This window comes from Lepidochelys olivacea (genome assembly GCF_965140295.1).
Source record: "Lepidochelys olivacea isolate rLepOli2 genome assembly, chromosome: 10".
In the NCBI taxonomy this organism is placed as follows: domain Eukaryota; kingdom Metazoa; phylum Chordata; order Testudines; family Cheloniidae; genus Lepidochelys; species Lepidochelys olivacea.
Window position 1 is genome coordinate 41,562,510 of NC_140420.1, and position 25,051 is coordinate 41,587,560.

The 25,051-nt window shown below is 52.4% G+C and overlaps 1 protein-coding gene across 5 annotated transcripts in view; it reads right to left on the reverse strand.

Annotated features, from left to right (window-relative positions):
- Positions 1 to 25,051, reverse strand: part of CD276 (CD276 molecule) — a 96,349-nt gene that overhangs the window by 48,395 nt on the left and 22,903 nt on the right. For all 5 annotated transcript variants that reach the window (XM_084642312.1, XM_084642315.1, XM_084642314.1 and 2 more), the window contains exon 2: positions 5,568 to 5,731. In XM_084642312.1, the coding sequence (XP_084498438.1) occupies positions 5,568 to 5,616 (49 nt within the window). In that variant the 5' untranslated portion in view covers positions 5,617 to 5,731. The remainder of the gene's footprint in view (positions 1 to 5,567; positions 5,732 to 25,051) is intronic.

Below are 25,051 nucleotides of genomic sequence, written 5' to 3' on the forward strand. Positions count from 1 at the left end.
CGTGCTTACCTCCCACTGCAGTCTATCGATAACTGCATTCCAGAACCTCCCTACATGCCCCACCCCCCATCACATTCCACATATTTTCCAGGGCTGCTGCACTACCTCTACCAAATCAGCAGCCAGCTATTCCACCTCTGCACTCCACCCTGGCGGAACTTTTCTCCCCTTTGCTTCACAGATATTATGAAGTGCACAGCAGGCAGCTATAACCAATCCATGAGTAGAGAGCACCAGCAGCCTTTCAAATGGCCAAAGACACATTCAACAGTTATACTGCCCCTGCTGAGCCTGTAGTTGAAGCTTTTCTTGCTGCTGTCAAGGTGGCCGGTGTACAGCTTCATGAGCCATCAGAGCAAGGGACAGACTGTGTTGCCCAGGATCACGACTGGCATTTCCACATCCCCAGTGGTAATCCACCAGTCTGGAAAGAAAATCCCTGCCTGCATCTTCCTGAATAGGCTTGTGTTGATAAAGATGATGCTATGCACCTTCCCTGACCAGCCCACACTGATGTCGGTAAAACATCCAGTGATCCACCAGCACTTGCAATACCGTAGACAAGTAGCTCCCTCTGTTGACGTACTCCATGGCAAGATGGTCTGGTGCCAAGATAGTGACATGCATGACATCTATTGCCCCACCACAGTTCGGGAACCCCACTGATGCAAAACCATCCACTATGTTTTGCACATTGCCCAGAGTCACTGTCCTTTGTATCAGGACATAATTAATTGCCCTGGACAGTTGCTTCACAGCAACTGTATAAGTAGGGGCATAGCAAGCAGATCGAGGGACGTGATCGTTCCCCTCTATTCGACATTGGTGAGGCCTCATCTGGAGTACTGTGTCCAGTTTTGGGCCCCACACTTCAAGAAGGATGTGGATAAATTGGAGAGAGTCCAGCGAAGGGCAACAAAAATGATTAGGGGTCTAGAACACATGAGTTATGAGGAGAGGCTGAGGGAGCTGGGATTGTTTAGCCTGCAGAAGAGAAGAATGAGGGGGGATTTGATAGCTGCTTTCAACTACCTGAAAGGGGGTTCCAAAGAGGATGGCTCTAGACTGTTCTCAATGGTAACAGATGACAGAACGAGGAGTAATGGTCTCAAGTTGCAGTGGGGGAGGTTTAGATTGGATATTAGGAAAAACTTTTTCACTAAGAGGGTGGTGAAACACTGGAATGCGTTACCTAGGGAGGTGGTAGAATCTCCTTCCTTAGAGGTTTTTAAGGTCAGGCTTGACAAAGCCCTGGCTGGGATGATTTAACTGGGAATTGGTCCTGCTTTGAGCAGGGGGTTGGACTAGATGACCAGCTGGGGTCCCTTCCAACCCTGATATTCTATGATTCTATTATTCTAACCCCCACAGTGGATTTTCGAATTCCAAACTGATTCTCAACTGATCAGTGGCAATCTGGTGTTGCAAGCTTCCACACGGCAATTGCCACTGACTTATCCACCGTCAGTGGAGCTCTAATTTTGGTGTTGCTGCGCTGAAGGGCTGGTTCCGCAAGCTGATCCAGAAATGTGGCTTTGAGCATCCGAAAGCTCTGCAGTCACTGCTTGTCATCCCATACCTACATAACGATGTGATCCCACCACTCAGTGCTTGTTTCCTGGGCCCAGAACCGGCACTCCACCACGTGCAGCTGCTCAGTGAATGCCAACAGCAATCTTGAATTGTTTCTTTCAGTATCAGGTCAGCAAGGCATCCTGCAAGGCACTGTCAGATCCTTTGCAGCTCCTCCAGCAGCTCTGGAAATACTGAAGTACCAGGCACATTATGTCGGTGTCGGTCAGCACAATACTGAAAAGCTGTGCAGGATCCACGCTTCTCACAAAGACGGCAGATGCACAGGTTTGTGGGGATTTTGAAAAGAGGCATGAAACATTATAGGATGCAGATAATATTATGGGATGGAGAAAACTGCATCATGGGACATTGACCCCATGTTCCCAGTCACCCCTGCGTGACTCATTGCCCCCATAAGGCTTTGCAAACCCTTCTCAAAACACTTTGCGCCAGATGGTAGTGAGTTGCACAGTGTGATAGCCATGGGCAGCAGATATCATAGGCTGCGGGAGACTGTGCCTACCCAAACAGCCAGGCGTGGCCCCACCCACACTCCGTCTCCAGGCTCCCTCCTGCTTAGCACTCTGGTGCTCCGGGGCTGGGCCTGCGCCATCCACCCTTCCGGTGTTCTCAGGGTTGAGGGCACAAGCCTGGGGCAGGGGCTGGAGGCCATGGTGGGGGGCCTCTGGGCTTGGGGCAGAAGGGGCGGGGCCTCTGGCAGAAGGGGCGGGGCTGGTATTAGCCTACCCCAGCCAGCAGGTCACACGCCGCCTATAGGGATAGCTACCCATGTTGCACTGCTATCCGCATTGATGCAAGCACGGCTAATGAGGATGCACACCTCTGAAACAAGAAATGTGGTGTGGACAGGCAAAAGCAATTGAACTACTGTATATCGATGTAACTTAGGTAGACTTAAATTATTAGTGTGAACATGCCCTGAGAAAGAGATTTTTTTAGAGGAAAAAAGAGAGGGAGTGAAATATTTTAAAAAGGAGGAAAAATAATGGACTAACTCATACAAGGGGAACACAGGCAAAGGAAGAGAGTGAGGAAAGACATCACGGCCTAGGGAAAAGTGGAGACTAGAGAAAAAGGAAAGAAGGAATCGGCTCGGGAAAGGCAGTACGCCACGGATTTTATGCTGTAGGAAGTTCGCTTTAGATCCGGCACTTCTCACACTAGGCGCTCAGTGTGGCTTAGATGTTTCAAGAAAAAACAAAATCTGAAAATTATCCCAGCTCTGGAAGCGGGGGTGGTGACACCACTCTGGACTCCTACCATCCTGCAGCTGCCACAGGTGTTAGGCAATTAACAGGTACTGCGCAGCAGCCACATCAGTCCTTGCAAGCTGGAATAAAGCCCAGTGGAAAATGTGTGTGACTCCTTCTCAGACACTAGGTGGAGCCAGAGGTTTGACTTTATCAAACCTCAAGCCAAGTCAGGGAGTGACCCTACCTCACCTGCCTGTCTCTCCCTCTCTGGGAGCTATCTGTGCTGGCCTTTAAACCAAGTTTGTGAAAACGAGACCTGCTAGATCAGGGGTGGGCAAACTTTTTGGCCTGAGGGCCACATCTGGGTGGGAAAATTGTATGCAGGGCCATGAATGTAGGGCTGGGGTAGGCGGTTGGGGTGCAGGAGGGAGTGCGGCGTGTGGGAGTGGGTCCGGTGTGCAGGAAGGGGCTCAGGGCAAGGGGTTGGGGTGCAGGAGGGGGTGCGGAGTGTGGGAGGGGGCTCAGGACAGGGGGTTGGGGTGAGGGCTCTGGCCCAGCACCGCATACCTCGAGCTGCTCCGGGATGGCAGCAGTGCGCAGCAGAGCTAAGGCAGGCTCCCTGCCTATCCCGGCCCTGCGCCGCTCCCAGAAGTGGCCAACATATCCAGCAGTGGCTCCTGGGGGTGGGGCATGCAGCTGGGCGCGCCCTTCCCTTGCTTGTGGGTCCCACTCCCAAAGCTCCCATTGGCCACAGTTCCCTGTTCTCAGCAATGGGAGATGCAGGGGGGCAGTGCCTGCAGGCGAGGGCAGCACACGGAGCCCTCTGCCCCACTCCTCCGGCCCCAGGGACATGGTGCCGGACGCTTCCGGGAGTGGCATGGGGCCAGGACAGGCAGGGAGCCTGCCTTAACCCGTGCTGCACCACGGGGCTGGCAATCCCAAGGGCAGGATTGAAAGTCCTGAAAGGCTGGATCTGGCCCGCGGGCTGTAGTTTGTCCTCCCTTTGCTAGATGGTTCAGTACTGTCCAGTGCCCCCTGCTGTTCTGGTCCTCCCCTCCTCCCCCTCCCTCTGATCTGCCATTGCAACCTGTTCCCAGCCCAGCCGTTACCCCTGCTCCCCCACCTTTCCATTTGCACTATCTGACCAGGGCTGCAACTTCCCACACTCAGCCCTGCCCTGCCAAGCCTACTGGGGACACCCATTGCAGAGGCACAAACCAGCCTGGCTCCAAGCCTCTGAGCTGGACAAGAGTCACACCGCTGGAGCCTTTTCCTCCAGCCCCACACTTCCATGGCGCATCGCCAATTAAACAGCTCCTCCAGGACTTGGAGGTGGGACAAACAAAGACATCTGAATTTAGCTGGTCTCCCTGCCACACAAGATCCGTCTTTCAATCCTCTATGGCATTGGCAGCAAGCAGGACTACATGATCTAATGGGGCTGCTCCACCTCTGGATTTGATAGGGCTGCCCCAGTGTGGGGGCACAGCTGGAGAATTCGCCTTTGCCAATGTTGCTCCAGAGGAACCAGCCATGAGATGGCTGCAGAAGCTCCTGTGAACACAAGCACGGAGGCCACTAGTGCTACCAGCAATACTGGGCCATGGCTCTGGTCCCGCCCTGCCAGTCTCCCCTTGCAGTGGGTGCGGGGGGAAACCAAGCGACCTCTCTCCCAACAGTGTAGCAAGGGCTGCTGGTGAGCATGTTTCTCCCACCGGCACCATGCCTGCCTCTGCCCTTTGCTGCCAGAACATCTCCCACCCACCAGCATGCCCTTCCCAAGAACCACAGCCAGGTCCTGTGACTCTAGGGAAGTCAAAACCTATCTAAGTTTACACCCAAAGTGGGAAACAAACACTATGTCTGTGTTGAGGTTTCAGTCAGGAGTGGGAGCAACTGAAATGCAGCCAGACAGACCATTCTCCTGACAGCCCAGCTGAAACCTCCAGATCTGAGACGTGTCATGAGAACATCTGTTCCCAGAGACTCCCATGGGATCAATTGCAGGGCCAAAGACTCTATTTGGTTCATCAGTCCATCTATTGATGGCCTGCTCCCCTGCCCACACCCAGCACATAGGTGACAGGTACCGTATTGCGGGAGATGATCTGGCCCCTTCTGCTGGAGTTTTCGCCCCACATCTGTCCGTCCCCTGCCCAACAATTAATCCTATCCCCACCATCCATTCTGCCCCCTCCAGCCTCACCTCTACTCCTCCTGGGGTCTCCATCCCTCTCCCAGCCCTGGGAGGGCTGCAGAATGGTCCTCTCTCCCCCTTCCAGGCTGGGGAGGAGGGGGGAAGCTCCAGAGGTTCTTCATCTTCCCTCTGCTCCTTCCCAGACTGGGTGCTGGAGGGAAGGAGCAGGGCGGGGGGGGGGAGAAGAACCTTTCTGCCCTGGTGCTCACAGGAGAGGAGGGAGCAAAGCCGCACCGAGCTGCTGGGCTCTTTGCTCCTTCTTCCCGCCCTGCAAGGGCTGAGGAGCAGAGGGGAGAGACAGCCGGGCGAGAGGGTCTCACGTCATCACCAGATGAGCTCCAGCCCCCTCTGAAATCCTGACGCTCACACCACACATCCCAGGAGTCGGCGCCATGGAGAAAGGTCCCGATCCTGTTCCTCCCCAAATCACAGCCCCCACTGACCCCAATGGGAATGGGACCTGGGCCTACGGCAGCCTGTGGGGATTGTAACTCAGGCCAAAGGTCTCACTCGGGGCATTGCACCATCCTAGTGCCCCACCTCCCATCCTGAAGTGCCCCACACCGCCCAGCCCCACTCACCTGCTGGAGCGAGCACCAGCAGGACCAGGATGAGCAATGGGCAGGGCATCTGTGATGCAGGGCGAGATCCCAGCGCGTCAGTGGGGGATGGTGGGGAGGGGAGAGCAAGGCTCTGTGTGTCCTTGGAAAAGGGAATCTTCCCTCTCGGCAGGAGCTGCCCTGAGCTGAAAAGAAAGAGACACAACAATCAGCATGAATTGCCGTGGACAGCAGGGGCTCCGGGCTGGGCCCACCAGGAACAGAGCTGAAGGCACAGCTGAGCTCAGCCCCACCAGCACAGAAGAGTCAGCACATCAGCTCAGCCAGGGACCCACCTCAGTCTGTGTCCTGCCGCTACCTATCTCCCTGAGGGCTTTACGCTGCTGCCCATCACCATGGCATCTGAGCACCTTCCATGTACAACAGCAATAGCAAGGTCCCTGGTGCACATCATGGATTTTCTGGCACTCTTCTTTCTTGGAAGGGTCAAACTCGGCTTGCCTCTTGCATTGGCTCAGACAGGCCATCGGCCCATACAGCCCAGTTGCCCACTGTCTGGCCATTGGTTCTCCTAATACGGTATTTCCCCCCGCGGCTGCACCAGCTGAGAGTGTGGGTGCATCCAGCTCAGGATCCCACCTCCTGCCATGCTCAGTCCAACCACCCCCGAGATGGCTGAGTGGGTCAGGCACTGGCCTGGGATTCCAGAGAGCTGCATTCTACTCCCTGCTGCCACCAACTCCCGGCACAGCCCTGGGAGGATCAGTTGGTCTCTGTGCCTTGGAAATAAACAGCCCTTGTCTTATCTGGGGCAGGGGCAATCTCTCCTGAGGAGGCCCCAATCTCAACAGGGCCGCTACACACTACCAGGATGCAAATAATCCTGCCCCAAGCAACGGCCACTGTTACCAGCCTCTCTCACCCACATGCTTCAAAGGGGTCAGGCTTGTCCAGCTTTGCTCCCATTGGAATACGTGCAACAGGACAGACTCCAACCAGCTTCGGAGCAGCCAAGGGCCAGAAGAGTCACAAGACCTCGGCTGGCACACAGGGACCCTCCATATGCGTTATACGCCGCGTGGGGATTTTATCATTACGTATTGCTCTCCTCCCCACATTCCTTCTCCTCTTTTTCAGTCTCTGGGCGCCACTTTTCACAGCCTACCACTACAGAGCCAAGACCCACAGGTGGAGTCAGAGGTCTCTCCTCCAGGAGGCAAGGCAGCCAAGTCTCATGAGCCTCATGCTGTTGGTGGCTAGCCTCATCTCCTGGAGTCAAATGAATACAGCAAAATCTCAGCTTTCCTTTAAAAAAAAAAAAAATGTCCATTTCTGGCAGAGACAAGCCGGAAAGCGAGACCCCCCCCCGAAGGCTCAGGGAGCCAGAAATAGGCTGTTCTTGGTCAAAATTAGGATTTTTAAGCCACTCCCATTATTTTTAGGGGGCCCAACTCAAGCTTTGTGAATACATGGGGCTGGCAAGGCTGAGAAGGGCTAAGCAAGCTCAGAGCAAGGCCTGGCAGCCCTGCTCGGCTCTAGGGTGCAGGGGCTGAGATAGCATAGGGATGGGAGGCAGAACAGCGGGGGAGCGATAGAGGTGGGGAGAGACCAGGAGGGGAGCAAAAAGGATCATTGACCTTTAAAGGCTTTGGTAGACCCACAACGCTTTCCCCTTCTCTTTGGGCCAGACCCTGGGGAGTGCTGAAGCCAAGGGCAGGGGAGGAAGCTCAGCCTCCCTCTCCCCGCCACAGGACCCAGCCCTTTAAGTGCTGCCAGGGGAGCCCACAAAGTCACTGGCAGAGTTTGCATTAAAAGGCAGGATTTCCCCCCACCCCCATGCCAACCCCCTACCTGGGCATACCCAGTTCTCCAGCACTCTTCTGCAGTGGTCATGCAGGACGGGCAGCAGAGCACGAACCAGTAGGGAGGGCATGAAGGGCAGAAGAAGAGACCAAATAACCCTGAAATGAGTGTGGGGACCCCCAGACCTCCCTTTGTCCCACTGACATTGCTGGCAACTCTGGACTCTACAGCTGAAAGCGAACATGGCAAGCCCCAGATCGCACACAGCCCTGCAGCCAGTGGGGCCCAGCAGTCCCCAGCCCTGAAATTGAATAGCCCACTGAAATAACGTACACTGTGATAGCATCCTAGAGCTAGGGATCAAGGTCTCACGGCACTAGGTGCTGTACAGCACACAAACTGGCTGGTGGGTACCATGACTGGCTTACACTCCAAGATGGCAAAGGGTACAGGCTGCAGCAGAGCTGCCAGGATCCACTTCTCCTGCAGAGGGCACTGGTTGCCACCCAGAGCCTCCCACACACCCTCAGTTCATAGAATCATAGAATATCAGGGTTGGAAGGGACCTCAGGAGATCATCTAGTCCAACCCCCCGCTCAAAGCAGGACCAATCCAAAATTTTTGCCCCAGATCCCTAAATGGCCCCCTCAAGGATTGAACTCACAACCCTGGGGTTAGCAGGCCAATGCTCAAACCACTGAGCTATCCCTCCCCCCAGAATATTGGTCCCTGACTGGGAATTGAACCTGGGCCATGGCGGTGAGAGCGCCAAATCCTAACCACTAGATCACCAGGGAAGAGCTAAATGATCCTGGGATGGTTTGACAGGCCAGCCCAGAAATAATCATGTCACTAGCCCTCCCAAAAATCCTTCATCCCGCCTGACTTGAGCCCTAAACTCACTCGGCCTGGGAAGACCTGAGCCCTTCATTTCCCCACCACCCTGCACCTCTGGCCCTCATTTCCTGGGTTAGACAATGCCCCCACACTTTTAGCAAAACAAGCAGCCCCATTGCCTAAGCCCGACGGTCTCTCCTCCAGTCATCCTTCACTGCCTCCCTGCTGGATGCCTTGGTTTGCTTTAATTAGATCAACAGGGATTTTAGTGCCAGGTGGGGGCCAAGGGGAATAAATTACATGTAACATAAATCAAAGTATGCTGGGTAATTTGGGGAAATTAAAGTAGAATAGTGGTCTCCAAACTTTTTTGGTCGCATCTCCCCTTACCTGGTCTTGCCCACCCAGGAGCCTAGGTCTGGAGCTGGGACCAGGGCCAGGGCCAGGAGCCGCAAGCCAGGGCTGGGGCCAAACCTGGAGCTGGCACCATGGCTGAGAGTGGGGCCAGAAGCCAGGGGCCAAAGCCAGGGCCAGAGTTGTCGCTGTGACTGGGCCAGAGCAGAGATGGGGACAGAGCGGGGCTGAGAGGCACTCCTCCCTGGCCCCCATGGGGGCTGGCCCAGGCCCCATTGTACCCTACCATCACAAATGTTCCTCTGCACCCTCGGAGGGGAGCACACCTCACAGTCTGGGGATCATAGCAGTTGAACCTCAGAGTTACAAACACCAGAGTTACAAACTCACTCGTCAGCCACACCCCTCATTTGGAACCAGAAGTAAGCAATCAGGCAGCAGCAGAGACACACACAAAAAAGCAAATACAGCACGGTACTGTGTTAAATAGAAACTATGAAAAAAATAAAGGGAAAGTTTTAAAAAAATGTTTAACAAGGTAAGAAACCCATTTCTGTGCTTGTTTCATTTAAATTAAGCTGGTTAAAAGCAGCATTTTTCTTCTGCATAGTAAAGTTTCAAAGCTTACTCCTGGGGGAATTCTGCACCACTGCGCAATGCAGAATTTTGCAGAAATTAACGTCATGCACACAGAATTTCCTTTCCCCCCACAGAAACGGGCTGCAGTGCTGCTGGTGGCCACTAGGGGACGCTGGACCTGGCATATCCCAGCTTACACATAGAAGTCACTGCTGGGGGGAGGTGAAGGGAACAAGAGGGTTCCTGGCTGCTGCAATTCCCAGCATGCTCTGAGGGAAGGACAAGGCGGCGCACAGGAAACTCCATACAAGCCTGGGATCGAGCATCAGGCTATGTCTCCCTCTGGATCTCTGGGCTCTGGGGAGAAGGGGGGTGGGAGTCTGGGCAAGTGGGGCCCTGCGGCTGGGCTCTGGGGGAGGAAAGGGGGGTTGGGTGTATTGGCTGGTGGGCACGATAGCTGGGCTGGGCAGGGGATGTGAAGGGGGCAGAGAAACAGGAACTGGGTAGTAATAGGGGTTTCTTTAATTCCCTACTCCTGGAATTTGTGTGTACATCTGTATAGTTACAGACATAGTTGCTGACAAGTATTTGGAAATAAATTACCAAAATAATTGAAACTGGAGTGATTATGTAGTGTTATTTTGACAAATAAAATTTGCAGAATTTTGCAAAATTTTAAAATATCGTGCACAGAATTTTTATTTTTTGGCACAGAATGCCCCCAGGAGTAAACGCTGTATTAAGTCAATGTTCTGTTGTAAACAGTTGAAAGAACCATAACCTTTTGTTCAGAGTTAGGAACATTTCAGAGCTACAACCAACCTCCATTCCCGAGCTGTTCGTAACTCTAAGGTTCTACTGTATTGTCCTTGCTGAGACCTCAGCTCTCCTCCTGGGAAGTCGGCAATGCCCATGGGAAGGGGAGAACCTCTCTGGGAGGCATGAGGTGCTCAGAAGACCCCCACTTTTCAGGGGCTTTGCAGTTTGTTTTGGTTGGTTTTAGTCTTGCTGTGGAAGCGTGGGATGGAGGAGATAGGCTGAAGATCCAGAGGCAAAGGCAGAGCATGTGCCAGTGTACTCTGCTCCCCAACAGCCCTGCTATTGTAGTCCAGAAACACCCCCCCACACACACACTCCCCACAAACACATCCCCTCACTCTGTCAATGCACAGACCTGCAGCACCCCATTACTTCAGTCCTGGACCCCCACAAAGCCATGTCAGTGCACCCCCCCTGAACCCCTGCCGTGGGAGCGCTTCAGGGGAGGCTGGGAGCACGCTGCTCTGGGCTGTGCTGGGGGCAATCGTTGACAGATAGAGCTTGCTTTGCAGGTGCTGCCGTTTACATCGGGGAGAGGGATGAGGACGGCTCCCAGCCACTTTAAGCATCCAGGGGGCCATAAAAAGGTGCCCTGTAGCTACCCATTCCCTGTGCACTCCCTTTTGCCTCCAAGGTGCAGCCAACCACATTCTTTTACAAGAAACCTCCTTTTAAGGGCCCAATTCTGCTCCCACCAAACCCAATAGCTAAACTACCACTGACTCCAATGGAGCAGGATCGGGCCCTGCATATGCATTTCAGCTTAGTTTGATTTCCCATGGAATCAGAGCCAGTACAGGCTGGGAGACAACAGACAGACAGAAAAGAGCACCCACTTGGTTCCTGTCAAAAGCAGCTATTCACCTTTCATACCAGCACCTCCCCAGCCACATCAACAGCCTCTTTATTCAGCAAGGCCCAGGCATTTCCATGGGTTGGCTGCGATGGCATAAAGCCAGCAGCACCCAACAGAGCTTCCAGGCAGCGGAAATGAAATGAACAGCAAGCACAGGCAAGGACTAACACAGGGTTTAGAATCATAGAATATCAGGGTTGGAAGGGACCTCAGAAGGTCATCTAAGTCCAACCCCCTGCCCAAAGCAAGACGAGTCCCCAGTTTTTGCCCCAGATCCCTAAATGGCCCCCTCAAAGATTGAACTCACAACCCTGGGTTTAGCAGGCCAGTGCTCAAACCACTGAGCTATCCCTCCCGCAGTTTCCTCCAGCCTCTCCCAGGAGAGGCCTGGCTACACCCAGACAATGGGAACCGTTAGTGTTATCTGTATCACACTAGAACCTAGCAGCCCAGACAAGCCTCTAGCAGGGATCGTGGCCCTACTGGACAGGGCATTGTACAGAGAAAGAGACAGGCTTTGCCCTGGAGAGCTTACACTCTAAATAGACGCAACAAACGGCAGTAGACAAGCCTGTTACAAGCAACCACTGTCAAGTATTCTCAAGAGGTCTACAGCACAATCTAGTTCAGTGGTTCTCAATCCGCAGCCCGCTTGCGGCCCCATCAGAACACAGCTGCAGCCCATGTGATGTATTGTGTGGCTGTGGCCCACATAGAGAGCTGCATATGCAGTCCACAATGACAAACAGGTTGAGAACTAAGTTCCCTGTAAGCTGCGTGGCCGCCCAGCAGCCATCTTAGCGCCATGCAGGCACTCAGGGAACCCACCTGGGGACCTGCCACAGCCGAGGGAGGGGTTCCCCTCCCCCAGCCCCATCTAGCCCAACCCCCGGGGGGGGGTGCCTCTGTCCCTGCTGTAGCCCCAGAGCAGCCTCCTGCACCCCAAAACCCTCACCCCCGGCCCCACCCTAGAGCCCGCATCCCCAGCCGGAGCCCTCACACCCCAACCCTCTGCCCCACTTTCAACCCCTTGGCCCCACCCCCACCACATGAATTTTTTTATGTGCACCGATATGAAGGTGATGCACATAACAAAATTCATTCCGCACATGGATGGGAAAAATTAGAGGGAACACTGGTTGAAAAATCACTGATCCAGTTCAACATGGCGTTAATAACCATCTACCAGGGCACTGATTCCTGCCAATCCTTTGTGAGGCTGTCGCTAAGTCTCTCTGGTGCTTAAAAAGCACAGCAATCAGTAGGCACCCATCAGAGAGCTAGCAATCGCCAGACCAGTATCCCGTCTCTGAAGTACCTGGTGCCAGTAAGGGCAGTGGCTTCAGCAAATGTTACTGAGCATGCTCAGTTTGTGTGAGTAGCAAATTAAGTAAGTAGCAAATTAAGTCAGACAGCAGTTTTTCACATTACAGACTTCGGAGGTGTCAAGGTTCCTTCCCCACTCTGAACTCTAGGGTACAGATGTGGGGACCTGCATGAAAACCCCCAAGCTTATTTTTACCAGCTTAGGTTAAAACTTCCCCAAGGTACAAACTATTTTACCTTTTGCCCTTGGACTTTATTGCTGCCACCACCAAGCATCTAACAAATATATATCAGGGAAAGAGCCTGCTTGGAAAAGTCTTTCCCCCCAAAATGCTCCCAAACCCTACATCCCCTTTCCTGGGGAAGGCTTGATAAAAATCCTCACCAATTTGCATAGGTGAACACAGACCCAAACCCTTGGATCTTAAGAACAATGAAAAAGCAATCAGGTTCTTAAAAGAAGAATTTTAATTGAAGAAAAAATAAAAGAATCACCTCTGTAAAATCAGGATGATAAATACATTACAGGGTAATCACATTCAAAACATAGAGAATCCCTCTAGGCAAAACCTTAAGTTACAAAAAGACACAAAATCAGGAATATATATTCCATTCAGCACAGCTTATTTTATCAGCCATTTAAACAAAACAGAATTTAACACATATCTAACTAGATTGATTATTAGCCCTTTACAGGAGTTCTGACCTGCATTCCTGCTCTGGTCCCAGCAAAGGCAACACACAGACCGAGAGAACCCTTTGTTCCCCCACCTCCAGCTTTGAAAGTATCTTGTCTCCTCATTGGTCATTTTGGTCAGGTGCCAGCGAGGTTATCTTAGCTTCTTAACCCTTTACAGGTGAAAGGGTTTTTTCCTCTGGCCAGGAGGGATTTAAAGGTGGTTAGCCTTCCCTTTATTTTTATGACACGAGGAAAGGGAACCAACCCCAGAGAAGATAGTTATGGGATAACTTGCCCCTAGAAGAACATTGTTCTTACCCCGTGGCCGTTAGAGGTTGCCTTACGCCGTGAACCATGAGAGTTTAGATTCCCTCCATCCAACGTAACTGCACGTTTCTTACACACTGGCCCAGTGATAGAGTGGGGGCCAGCTTAAGCCTCCTCTCTTCTGGGTTGCACAGGCCAGCATGCCCCAGGCTAAATGAGCCCTCAGGGTTGCTCTAAGTTGTACCTTTGCTTCATAAGCCCATTGGAGCATGCTGGGGTGGACAATCCCTAGGAGACAGGTCTGCCCTGGCCAGACCCCTACAATCCCAACATACCCCTCCCTTCCTGGCCCGCCCCCACCCAGAATGCCCTGTGGATCAGGGCTGCTGAGGAGGCTTGGCTCTTTGTTTCCGAGCTGCTGTGGTGGAGGTGTGGGTGCCCCAGACTTTGTGGCCTGGTACCTGCTCCGTAGGTTTGGACGGTTCCTTCCTCCCTCGAGCAAGGTGGTTTGAGCCTAGTTTCACACAGAGCTCAGCTGCTGTCATGATGTGGGTGTGCATGCTTTTTATTTCATTCTCCTCTGAGTCCCAGTGTCCAGACCACGCCCGTCAGCACCGGGCATGCTGGGAGGCTGTGGTGGGAAAGCAACTGGAACAGAATATTCAGTAAGCAGCAAGACATGAATTATTACTAGAGATGGGACCAAACCTGAACTCCAACTTCAAAAGCTCCCAGACTTTAGATTTGCTTTTGAGTGTGAATTTGCTGGCTTTGGGGTGGTTCTGAAACTAATTTAGCTATCACCGACATCCACTATTCTATAGACAGTTCAACTTTTGAGGAGGAAATCTACCAGGACAATGAGTCAGCACACAAGAGAAATACCAAAGCGAGAAGTATTTAGGCCCAGGTTTCTAAAAGGTATTTAAGCACCTCTCACTGAAATCAACCTCACCTCGGATCAGCCCAGGAGGCCAGCTTCCACTGCCCACTGGTGAAGTTTTCAAACAAACACCTTCCTGCTTTCTGCCACCCTGCCCCATACACTTGTGAGTTGCTCCCAGTAAACATCTGCAAAGCTACCTCATTATCTGTCAAAGACCCTCCTCAGCCCTGTGGCCTACAAAACAGCTCAGCAAAAGGTAGGCTGTCAGTGTGCAGAGACCACCCACCATGCTGACCAATACTAGCTCCTTGTTTTCATCTACTCCCCTGTGTCTATACCCAGCTGTTGTCTCTAACCGTGGGGGCAGGGAGGGACAGTCATTTGTTCTGTTTGTGCAGCACCTTGCACAATGGGTCCTGGTTCATGTCAAGGGCTCCCAGGCACTACAGTAATAAAAATAACCAATAATAACAATAAACACTGTTAATAATCTGGCCCTTAGACTCCAGCCTGCAAAGAGACCTATAAATATGGATTCTTACTCCTACAGGGTTCATAGCTGTAGGTCCCTTTGCAGGATCACAGCTTTGGAGATCAAAAGAATGGGCATCTTATAAATACCATACACAGCCAAAAGCAGGGAGAGACAGACAGAGCAACAAGATCTTACTCTAGGTGGTCAAGCCACCCTTAGTTTCACATAACTGGGGCCACACCAGGATTATTACAAGGCAGGAGAATATTCACTATGTCCAAGATCACCACTATCCTAGAGAGAGGCCCAGTCTAGGCTGGAGCCAGGAACTCCTGAGTTCTCCTGTCTCGACACCGTGCCCTTATGTCCGAGGCCTTGGGCAGCTCCCTTAGTGTCTCTGCCCAAATCACTATCAGTAAAGCAGGGATGGTAAGACTGCATTCACCCACGTCCCAGGAGTGGGGATTGTAACATGCTTTGCAGACAGAGAGCATCAAGCAAGGCATGTAACACCATGTGCTGTGCAAGGACACCCTCTTGCTCTCAGCTCCTCACTGTCCAGTTATGACTCCATACCTTCAGCCCTATTTTTGGCAGTCCTGGGATTTGGCTGTTTAGAAATCTATGTATTTATATTTTTAATTCCATGGCAGTTTCTCTCTCTTAGTCTTTTCCCATCTCTCCTTCCTCCTTGCCCCAAAAGCTTTTTTCTTTCCCCTACCAATCATCAGTTTAATCACTTGGTTTTATGCACACAACTAGCCTGCACACGTTCCCTCAGCCCCACTCGTACCCTTGGCTGCCTGGCCTTTACACAAGGGAATCTGCCACTTACGGCAGCCAGGCACCCAGAGGGCAGGCATGCAGCCCTCTATAAACAAAGCCAGGTATGCACAGCCTGCAGCCACAGAGAAAGTCAGACAGGCTGGGCTGCAGCAGCCCATTAGTCATCACAGCACCTGGAGCTGGCAGCTGATGACACCCTGCATACCAGCTCCATCTAGAGCGTCCACCTTTAACCCAGAGAATGGCAGAGAATCCACCCTGAAAGACAAACACACAGCTGTTGCTCACCCAAGCAGGGGGTCCAAACTTTGTCCAAACTCTGCCCAACCAGAGACCTCTCTGGCCTCAGATCAAGAGGACTATTAATGCTGCAGTCCCTTAACCCAAATGGTGAGCCAATACTGGGGCCTTCCTCAGTTCTTTCCATCAGAAGGAGAACATGAGGATGGACTCAGGTATTTCTGTAGTGAAATCCTGCTTAATTTACACAGAATGCGCACAAAGTCCTGTTTCCCTGAACACAGTAGGATCAAACTGAAGGCAGTTTCTTTGCTCACAATTTTCAAGCCAGTCCTGTACCCCACGGGGCTCTGCCTCTGTCCCTCTCAGGGTCACACTCATGACAGCTGCCCTCACAGTCTGCTGGCTTTTCTCTGTGCTGTCCAGTTGCTTTTCTCAGGCTCACTCTCTCTCTCTCACTCACACACACACACACACCCTGCAACCAATGCCCCAGCTTCTGTGTTAGTAATTAGAGAATAAAGCCCTCATTCTCCCTGAGTTAGTCCTTGCTAAGGCCTAGTGCCTTGGTGGTGGCCGTGACACACTGAATTTCCTGCAGTATCCTGAATGAACTTTACTGAATTAAGTTAAACCTGAGTGAATTAGATATAATACCTTGGGATCCATTATATTAAAAATGCAATTGTGCATGTATGCAACTTCTCTAGGAGAGGGACTCAGGACTTGTCTTCACGTACAGCATGGCAGCTGCACCGCTGTAGTGCTTTAGTGACAACGCTAATAAGTCAATGGGAGAGCTTCTCCTGTCAGTGTAGTTACTCCACCTCCCCGAGAGATGGTAGCTATGTAGATGGGAGCAGCTCTCCTGTCGAAACAGCGCTGTCCACACCGGGGGTTAGGTCAGTATAACTATGTCACTTGGGGAGACATACCGACACAGGTCAGTAGTGCAGACCTGGCCTAATGCAACCTCCAGAAGATATTAGGAACTTCCTGATATGTGTGAAGTGGATTTCCTAGGAAGTACCTGGGAATAAGGGGAATTCAAATGATCCACTTGGAATCAACCCTTTTGGAAGCTATGCCCTGGGGACCAAATCCCATGATCTAATATTTAACTGCTCCTGGAAACTCAAGAGCAGAGACTCCTGAACTGTATAAAGGTGGACTATTTCTGAACAGAGGCTGTTATGAACTTGTCGCCATAGAAGAGACTCCCCCTTGTGGGGCGCTGAAGGACTGCTCTTGCCAGAGCCCATGTTGGAGTTGGGGTGATCTCCAGTATTAGCATGTGTGCAGGTTATTTCATTGGTTTTAATGTTTTCTCCATAGTGTCTTTACCAAGACAATAAAACAGGCTTGCATAAAAAAAGAGCTGGGTGGTATCTATAACCAGGGGCAGTCACACTGTTAACCATCTCTGAATAGAAGCAGCCAGATGTCCTTGGGCAGCCTGTCTGTGCTAGGAACAACACAGTGAAGGCAGGGAATTGCACAGCCTGGAAATACCCTGCTTAGAATGGATTGAGACGTGGGTCTCCACCCAAGAAAAGCAACAGCTGGGGAGCTGGGAGTGGGTGCCCATGCTGGGCCACTAAGGGGAGATATCAGTGCAGCTGTCCTGACCTGGGACAGTGGCTCCCAATTATTTCTAGAAATCTCACTCCATAAGAAGTTATTCACTCTTTCCATTTAGCTGGAATAAATGGTGGCTACATGCCCATCAGCTTTAAACTGTCTCTGTGACTGATCCACAGAGCAAAGACACACTCAATGGCGGCCACTGACATCTTCTAGTATAGTAGCACCTAGAGGCCCCCCCATCCAAGATGAGGGTCCCATTGTGCTAGGCGCTGTACATGCAACGGCAACCACCTTGGCCAACACACTGAGAGCTAAAACACCCAAATCCCCATTCGCAAGGTGCGGATGCTTAACACTCACTGACCAGTAGGTTACAGCCACACACAGCGAGAAACAGTCGCTGCCCCAAAGAGCTTACAGTCTAAACAGACAAGACAAAAAGGCTAGGAGAGGAAACCAAGGCACAGACGGGGGAAGGGACTTGCCGCTTTACAAACGCAATTCCCCAGCAATGGCCTCAAAACATGACAAGCTCACCACAGTGCCACAGCAGGACTTTTCCCTGGAGAGCACAGCACCGAAGGGTTGCACAGAAGAGATTTCAAACCTTTTTCTGTTGGAACTTCAGCTCCTGCCCACCACTCTTCAAAGACCCCCCCCAGCAACGCCTCAGGATCAGCCCCAAGCAGTGCAGGTACCCTCAATCCGTCACTGTCATTCTGGGGACCGGACTGCAGACCACCACATTTTTTATTTTTTAAATCTCACATGGGCTTGCAGAAACAGAAAAGAAAAGCCATACTGCTATGTAGCAACCCACTAATGTTTCATTCATAGGTCTCAAAGCACATTAGGAGGTGCCATTATCCCCATTTTACCAGTGGGGAAACCAAGGCACAGAAAAATGGAAGTTCTTGTCCACCCATTGCCAGATCTAGAAACAGAACCAGTCTCTCCTGACTCCCTGACCACATTTCCTCCCAAGCAATAGCTGTCCAGGCCTCTGTCAATCACCTGTTACCCTTACATAGCAATTTTGGTTGCTGGGAAAAGAACAGAGATGAAACAAACCCACTTCTCCTTCCCAGGCTCCTCTATTCTCTTTGAATCACATGGTTTCTGTCCTGGAAATAAATGGTTGGGCTGGGCTGGTTTTAACCACTGACCTCTCTCTTGATGAGCACAGCTTTTTCTAAATCTGGAGAGAAAGAAGCCAACCTCCCTACCCCACCCCACCTCCAAAACCCCAGGGAGGCAGGAAGTGAGTGAATCATGGTGGGAGGGAGCAGCGGGGCACAGACACATCACACTCCGCTGTTCAACTGACCACGGCTCTCCTTCAGCTAGAGTGAGTCATGACTGGGGAGTTTTATATTCCAAATCATTTCTTTTAACAGAGGATTTTCACCAGCAGAGATAAGGGCTGTGGGTGTGGAAAGTGGGGTAAGCCTGCAAGTCTAGCTAGCAGGATTCCCAAATATGCTAGTGGCTAGAGCACTGGATTAGGACTGGAAGACCAGAGTTCTAGTCCACTGAGTGGACTTGGGCAAGTCACTTCCATGCTCTGTGCCTCAGTTTCCCCATCTCTTTGGGGCAGAGCAGAATAAGGGACCTGGGGAACCAGCCACTCCATAGAGCATACCTCCCATCAGGGCAGTTAACAGGGAGTTAATGCTGAAGTAGCTTTAGATCCCACTGGGCCCATCTGAATCTCCTAGTACCCCAGGGGGACATGCTCAGTGCAATGCAGCTCCTCTCTGCTGCCAGGAGACGCAGAGCAGCCATCCATGTGGATTGAGCCTCCATCCTTTGAACTGAGGTTTCCTCCTGGCAGACCTCCAAGAAAAAACGGATACCTATCTTTCGTAACTGTTGTTTTTTGAGATGTGTTGCTCAAGTCCATTCCATTCTACATGTGTGTGCAGCCGAAGATTTTTGCCTTAGCAGTAACAGTAGGGCTGGCTGTGGCCCTCCCACGTGCTACACTCACACTGCAGTATATCACGTGCCGCTGGCCCATGCCCTCTCAGTTCCTTCTTGCCAACAACTCCGACAGAGGGACAGGAGGGCGGGTAATGGAATAGACATGAGCAACGCATCTTGAAGTACAACAGTGTTTCTTCTTTGAGTGCTTGCACATGTTGATTCCATTCCAGGTGACTTGCAAGCAGTAACAATGGAGGTGGGCTCGGAGTTCACCGTTGCGCAGCTTGTAGCACAGCTCTGCCAAAACCAGCATCGTCTCGTGCCTGCTGGGTCAGTTCCAGGTAGGTAAGCGGCTACCAGTGGATGGCGTTCTGCACACAAAGGTTCCAGAGGCTGAGCACCTCTTGACAGGGCCGAGGACCTCGAGCTGTCCTGCCTGTTGATGCCATGCACAGCACAGCCATGTTGTCCATGAGGACCTGCTCCACCTTGCCTTTCAGGTGGGACAAAAATGACTGACGGTCAAGGCACACCACCTTGAGCCCCCTGACTTTGATATGAAGAGCTAAGTTGTGCTGCATCCAGTGACCTTGGGTGCTGAGCTTGTCCAGGTGGGCTCCCCAGCCCAGAACTGACACGTCCGAGACCAGGGTGAGCGACAGTGATGAGGACGCATAGGGAACTCCTGCAGCACTGACTTAGGGTCTAGCCACCAGTTCAAGGATGAGAGGATACAGTCCGGCACTGTGACCAGGGGGTGCCTGCTGGGAACATAAACCATTACCAGACACGTTTTCAGGGGTCGCAGATGAAGCCGGGAGTGCCTGACCATGTACATGCACACCGCCATGTGGCCTATCAGCTGCAAGCAAATGTGTACCATGGTGATCGGATGTCTCTTTATGTGGGCAATGAAATCCACCATGGTCTGAAAGCGTACTTCCAGAAGGAAGGCCCTGGCATGCATGGAATCAAGAACCACTCCGATTAATCCTGATCCAGTGCATAGAGTTTAAGTGCACTTTTCTGTGTTTATTACCAGGCACAGATCATTGCAGGTGGAGCGCACCAGATCGAGGCTTCTCTGCACCTGTCCTGGAGACCTGCCCCTGATGAGCCAGTCGTCGAGGTACAGAAAGATCTGGACTCCCCTGATATCTGAGGTAAGCCGCGCCACGCATTTCGTGAACAACCTGGGGGCCGAGGACAGGCCAAAGGGTAGCGTCATGAACTGGAAGTGGCGTCCTGCCACTATGAAGCGTAGGAAACATCTGTGTCCTGGGAATATGGAGACATGGAAGTAAGTGTCCTTTAAGTCAAGAGTGGCGTACCAGTCCCCCAGATCCAAGGAGGAGATAATGGAGGCCAGGGAGACCATGCGGAACTTCAACTTCTTGAGAGACTTGTTGAGGCCATGCAGGTCCAGGATAGGTCTGGGGCCCCCCTTGGCCTTTGGGATTAGGAATTATCGGGAGTAGAATCTCTGCCTTCCGTCTCCACAGTCCCCAACTGCAGGAGTTTGTCGACCTCCTGGACCAAGAGGCGCTCATGAGAGGGGTCCCTGAAAAGGGATGGGGAAGCAGGGGGGTGGGAAGGAGGGGTATCCACAAACTGCAGGGTGTAGCCCCAAGCTACTGTGTTCAGGACCCAGCAGTCCAAGGTAACCCACGACCAGGCCAAGTGGTAGGGAGAAAGGCAGTTGAGGAAAGGATGGGCCGGGTCTGACCAGATGACTGGGGCGTCGCTCTCGAGCGCACCCTCAAAACGATCGCTTTTGGCCCCCGGGTGCTTAGTAGGTCCAGGCTGGGCTGGCGAGCGAGAGGAGGAAGGGCGACGATGGCTAAACCCAGCATCCCTTCTTCTTGTAGATCCCTGCCAGGCTTGGCAAGGCATCGACAGCGGTGGACGCCGGAATGGCTTTCTGGCAGACTGCGGGGTATGCATGCCCAATGAGCGAAGGGTAGCCTTAGTATTCTTCTACCCGTGTAGCCTAGCATCTGTCTGATCGAAGAAGAGCCCAGCTCTGTCAAAGGGGAGGTCCTGAATCGAGGCCTATGTCTCCTGGGAGGGGCCCACTGTCTGGAGCCAGGAGATGGGTCGCATAACCACCACCACTGATGTGACCACCCTCGCTGCTGAGTCCGCTGCATCCCATGCCATTTGCAGGGAGCATCTGGCTGCCACAGTCCCTTCCTCTACCAGCGTATCAAACTCCTGAGCCTGACCCTGAGGAAGGGAGTCCTGGAACTTCTGGAGGCTGTCCCAAAGCTTAAAATTATATTGGCCCAGCAGGGCCTGATGGTTCACCACCAGGAATTGTAAGCTGGCTGTTGAATATTTTTTTCTGCCAAATAAATCCATTTTTTTGGCTTTTTTGTTCTTGGAGGTAGAGGCGGTGGGGACCTCCTTGTCCTTTTTGCTGGCTGCCGACACCACCAGCAAGCCGGGGGAGGGAGGGTATACAGGTACTCGAAACCTTCAGCTGGCACAAAGTACTTTTTCTCGGCCTAATTCGAGGTGGGCAGGATGGAGGATGGGGTCTGCCACAGAGCTTTAGCAATCTTGAGGACCCCCCAAAGGGTGTCCTCCTGCTCCGCCATCTCCTGTACTTCCAGCCCCAAGTTCTCAGCCACCTGCCTGAGAAGGGCTTGATGTTCCTTAAAGTCATCCGGGGGACTGGCCCTAGAAGAATCATAGAATATCAGGGTTGGAAGCAACCTCAGGAGGTCATCTAGTCCAACCCCCTGCTCAAAGCAGGACCAAGCCCCAACTAAATCATCCCAGCCAGGGCTTTGTCAAGCCTGATCTTGAAAACCTCTAAGGAAGGAGGTTCCACCACCTCCATGGGTAACCCATTCCAGTGCTTCACCACCCTCCTAGTGAAAAAGTTTTTCCAAACATCCAACCTAAACCTCCCCCACTGCAACTTGAGACCGTAACTCCTTGTTCTGTCATCTGCTACCACTGAGAACAGTCTAGATCCATCCTCTTGGGAACCCCCTTTCAGGTAGCTGAAAGCAGCTATCAAATCCCCGCCGCATAATTCTCTTCTGCAGACGAAACAATCCCAGTTCCCTCAGCCTCTCCTCAGAAGTCATGTGCTCCAACCCCCTAATCATTTTTGTTGCCCTCCGCTGGGTGCTTTCCAATTTTTCCACATCCTTCTTGTAGTGTGGGGCCCAAAACTGGACACAGTACTCCAGATGAGGCCTCACCAATGCCGAATAGAGGGGAATGATCACGTCCCTCGATCTGCTGGCAATGCCCCTATGTATACAGCCCAAAATGCCATTGGCCTTCTTGGCAACAGGGGCACACTGTTGACTCATATCCAGCTTCTCGTCCTCTGTAACTCCTAGGTCCTTTTCTGCAGAACTGCTGCCTAGCCATTCGGTCCCTAGTTTGTAGTGGTGCATGGGATTCTTCCGTCCTAAGTGCAGGACTCTGCACTTGTCCTTGTTGAACCTCATCAGATTTCTTTTGGCCCAATCCTCTACTTTGTTTAGGTCCCTCTGTATCCTATCCCTACCCTCTAGCGTATCTACCTCTCCTCCCATTTTAGTGTCATCTGCAAACTTGCTGAGGGTGCAGTCCACACCATCCTTCAGATCATTAACGAAGGTATTGAACAAAACCGGCCGCAGGACCAACCCTTGGGGCACTCCACTTGATACCAGCTGCCAACCAGACACGGAGCCTTTGATCACTACCCGTTGGAAGGTCCTGTGTCCACCTCATCGGGGAAGAGGACGACGCTCTGGCCACCGGTGGAGGCACTGAGGGCTCGGCAGCCGCTGGAGAGGGAGGTTTGGGGGTGGGTACCAGATCCTCCATCCCGACCTCGGAGCTAGCTTCCAGTACCAGGCCCGGTGCCAGTGGGGCCGTCAACCTCTGCTCCGAAGCGGCTACTGAAACACACTGAGACGGGGGCATCGTCATCACTGGAACGCCCCAAGCTCCCCAATACAGCCACTGTGTTGGCCACTGGCCCTGCTGCCACTGCAGTGCCAGCAGTCACCAGTGCCCAATCCTGTCGCAGATGGGTGATGGGCTGAACTGGGTCTTCATGCCAGAGGAACCGCTCTCTTGTGACCAGAGAGGAGCCGTCAACACCTGGGTCCACTTGCTGGTCCTGGCTAACGGTGAGCACTGACCAGGTATAAGCGACCGGTGGCTATACCGGGGAGAACGGTCCTGGTGCCTGGAAGATTGGCTTCAGGGGCAATGGTGCTGCAGAGACCAGTAACACAAGGGGGAGCAGTCCCATGGTGCCGACAACCAAGACCAATGTCTAGACGCGGATTGGTGAGAGAACAAACGGCGTCGGTCATAATATGGGCAGCGTTGACCCCGTACTAGGGAATAACATCTCGGCAGCCAGGGGGAGAGTTTGGGCGACGGACAACGCAGTTGCAACCTGCCACGGGATTGTTTGTTCTGCGACCGACGGCACTCCCCCACTCCCTGGAAGGGTCTTAACGGCTGGCTTGCCCTCTCAGGGAGCCTTACCCAGAACTGTGGCACCAGAGACATCATAGGAGCAGGTGGAGACCTGTGTTCTCTCTGCACTTGGGCTTGGAACGAGGACGGTGCAGGCAGGATGGTGGGTCCCATACCTCTCACCAGAGTCAGCGATGGACCTTTAAGAGGGCTAAGAGCCCCAGCTGTGGAGGCATACTCACACTGCTCTGGAGAAGGCTGGCAGGCAGGCCTGGGTTCTTTACCAGATGACCCCTGGGTCTTCTTGCTTGGCATCAGCGAGCACTTCTTTGACTTCTTTTTCAGCACCGGCAACAGTGAATGGTGCTGAGAGCAGCCGGGCACTAGCAGCACACTGCGCACAGAGGCCAGAGTACTTGGTGCAGCCTGTGTAGAAGGCTCGGAATCTGGGCGCAGGGCAAACTCCATCAGGAGGGCACTGAGGCGAATGTCCCTCTCCTTCTGGGTGCGAGGCCGAAACTTCTTACAGATCCAGCAACTCTCCTTGACATCTGATTCCCGCAAGCGCAATGCTATCTGTACACAGGTGAATCCCAGCTCTAAGACTTATTGTCACACACCCCCAGATGGTGCAGTACATTTGCTTTCCCTGTGTCCAGCTGACAGCAAACTGGTTGAGACACCCCCAGCGAGGTGGAGGTGATGCTGGCTGATTTGTGGAAGCACATGGGAGAAGTGCAGGGATGGTGCTTGCTCCCTTGACTGAAGAAGTACCAGAAGTCCTTCTAGACCCCCAGTTTCTCCCAGAGTCCCAGATGGTGCCAGTAGCCAGCAGTAACTCCCCCCAGCCCATCTGGTTTTGGAGTGACAGTTCTCTGATATGTCAGGCTCAGCAGAGGGATCCAGACTGCTGGGGGACCTCCAAGTTGGGCTAGATAGGTTTCTCCCAGTAACCACTCTATTCCAGTATCACACTTTCTCAGCTGCGTTAGCCGCAGAGAATAAAAATGTTTAAATTAAAGTTTATGTTTAAAATCAAATGTACACAAGAAGGAAGGTACTGTACATCTGGGGTCAGGCTTAAATTATGAAAGGTTACAAGTGTCGGTTACAAGGTTCACAAGATATATACATAGTACATAACCAGCATAGCCCCAGATTGGGGAGCAGAAGTTTTTTAAAAAGTCAGTGGATAAGTGATCTCGGGTACATCAGCCTTGGCTTCTGAATGCCATTCATGGTCTTGACGCATTGACTTCTTGATCTTAGGCAATAACACAGCGACAGTCACCATGGTATCTAGGCTCCAAGTGACCTGTAAAGCCCGCCTTGATTTGGGTCAAAGCTACCCACGTAAGTGCCTCTCCCCTTATGCACCATTGCAATTAGCTCTTGCACTCATCGTCCCTAGATCTGAACAGCTGAGGCAGGACATTCTCACTGACGAGCTACCACCTCTGGATTTTGCTCTCCTCATTGGTCCAGCAGCCCAGGCACATTGGCCTTTATGGCACTACATAAAGCTTTCGCTCAAGGTGGCAATGGTGGAGCCTCTCTGCTTACAGTGGTTGTTAATGGCGAGTCTCTTTAGATTTAATTTGATGTTGGTGAGCTAATTTAGTGGGGCTTAGCAATCTATGTGTAC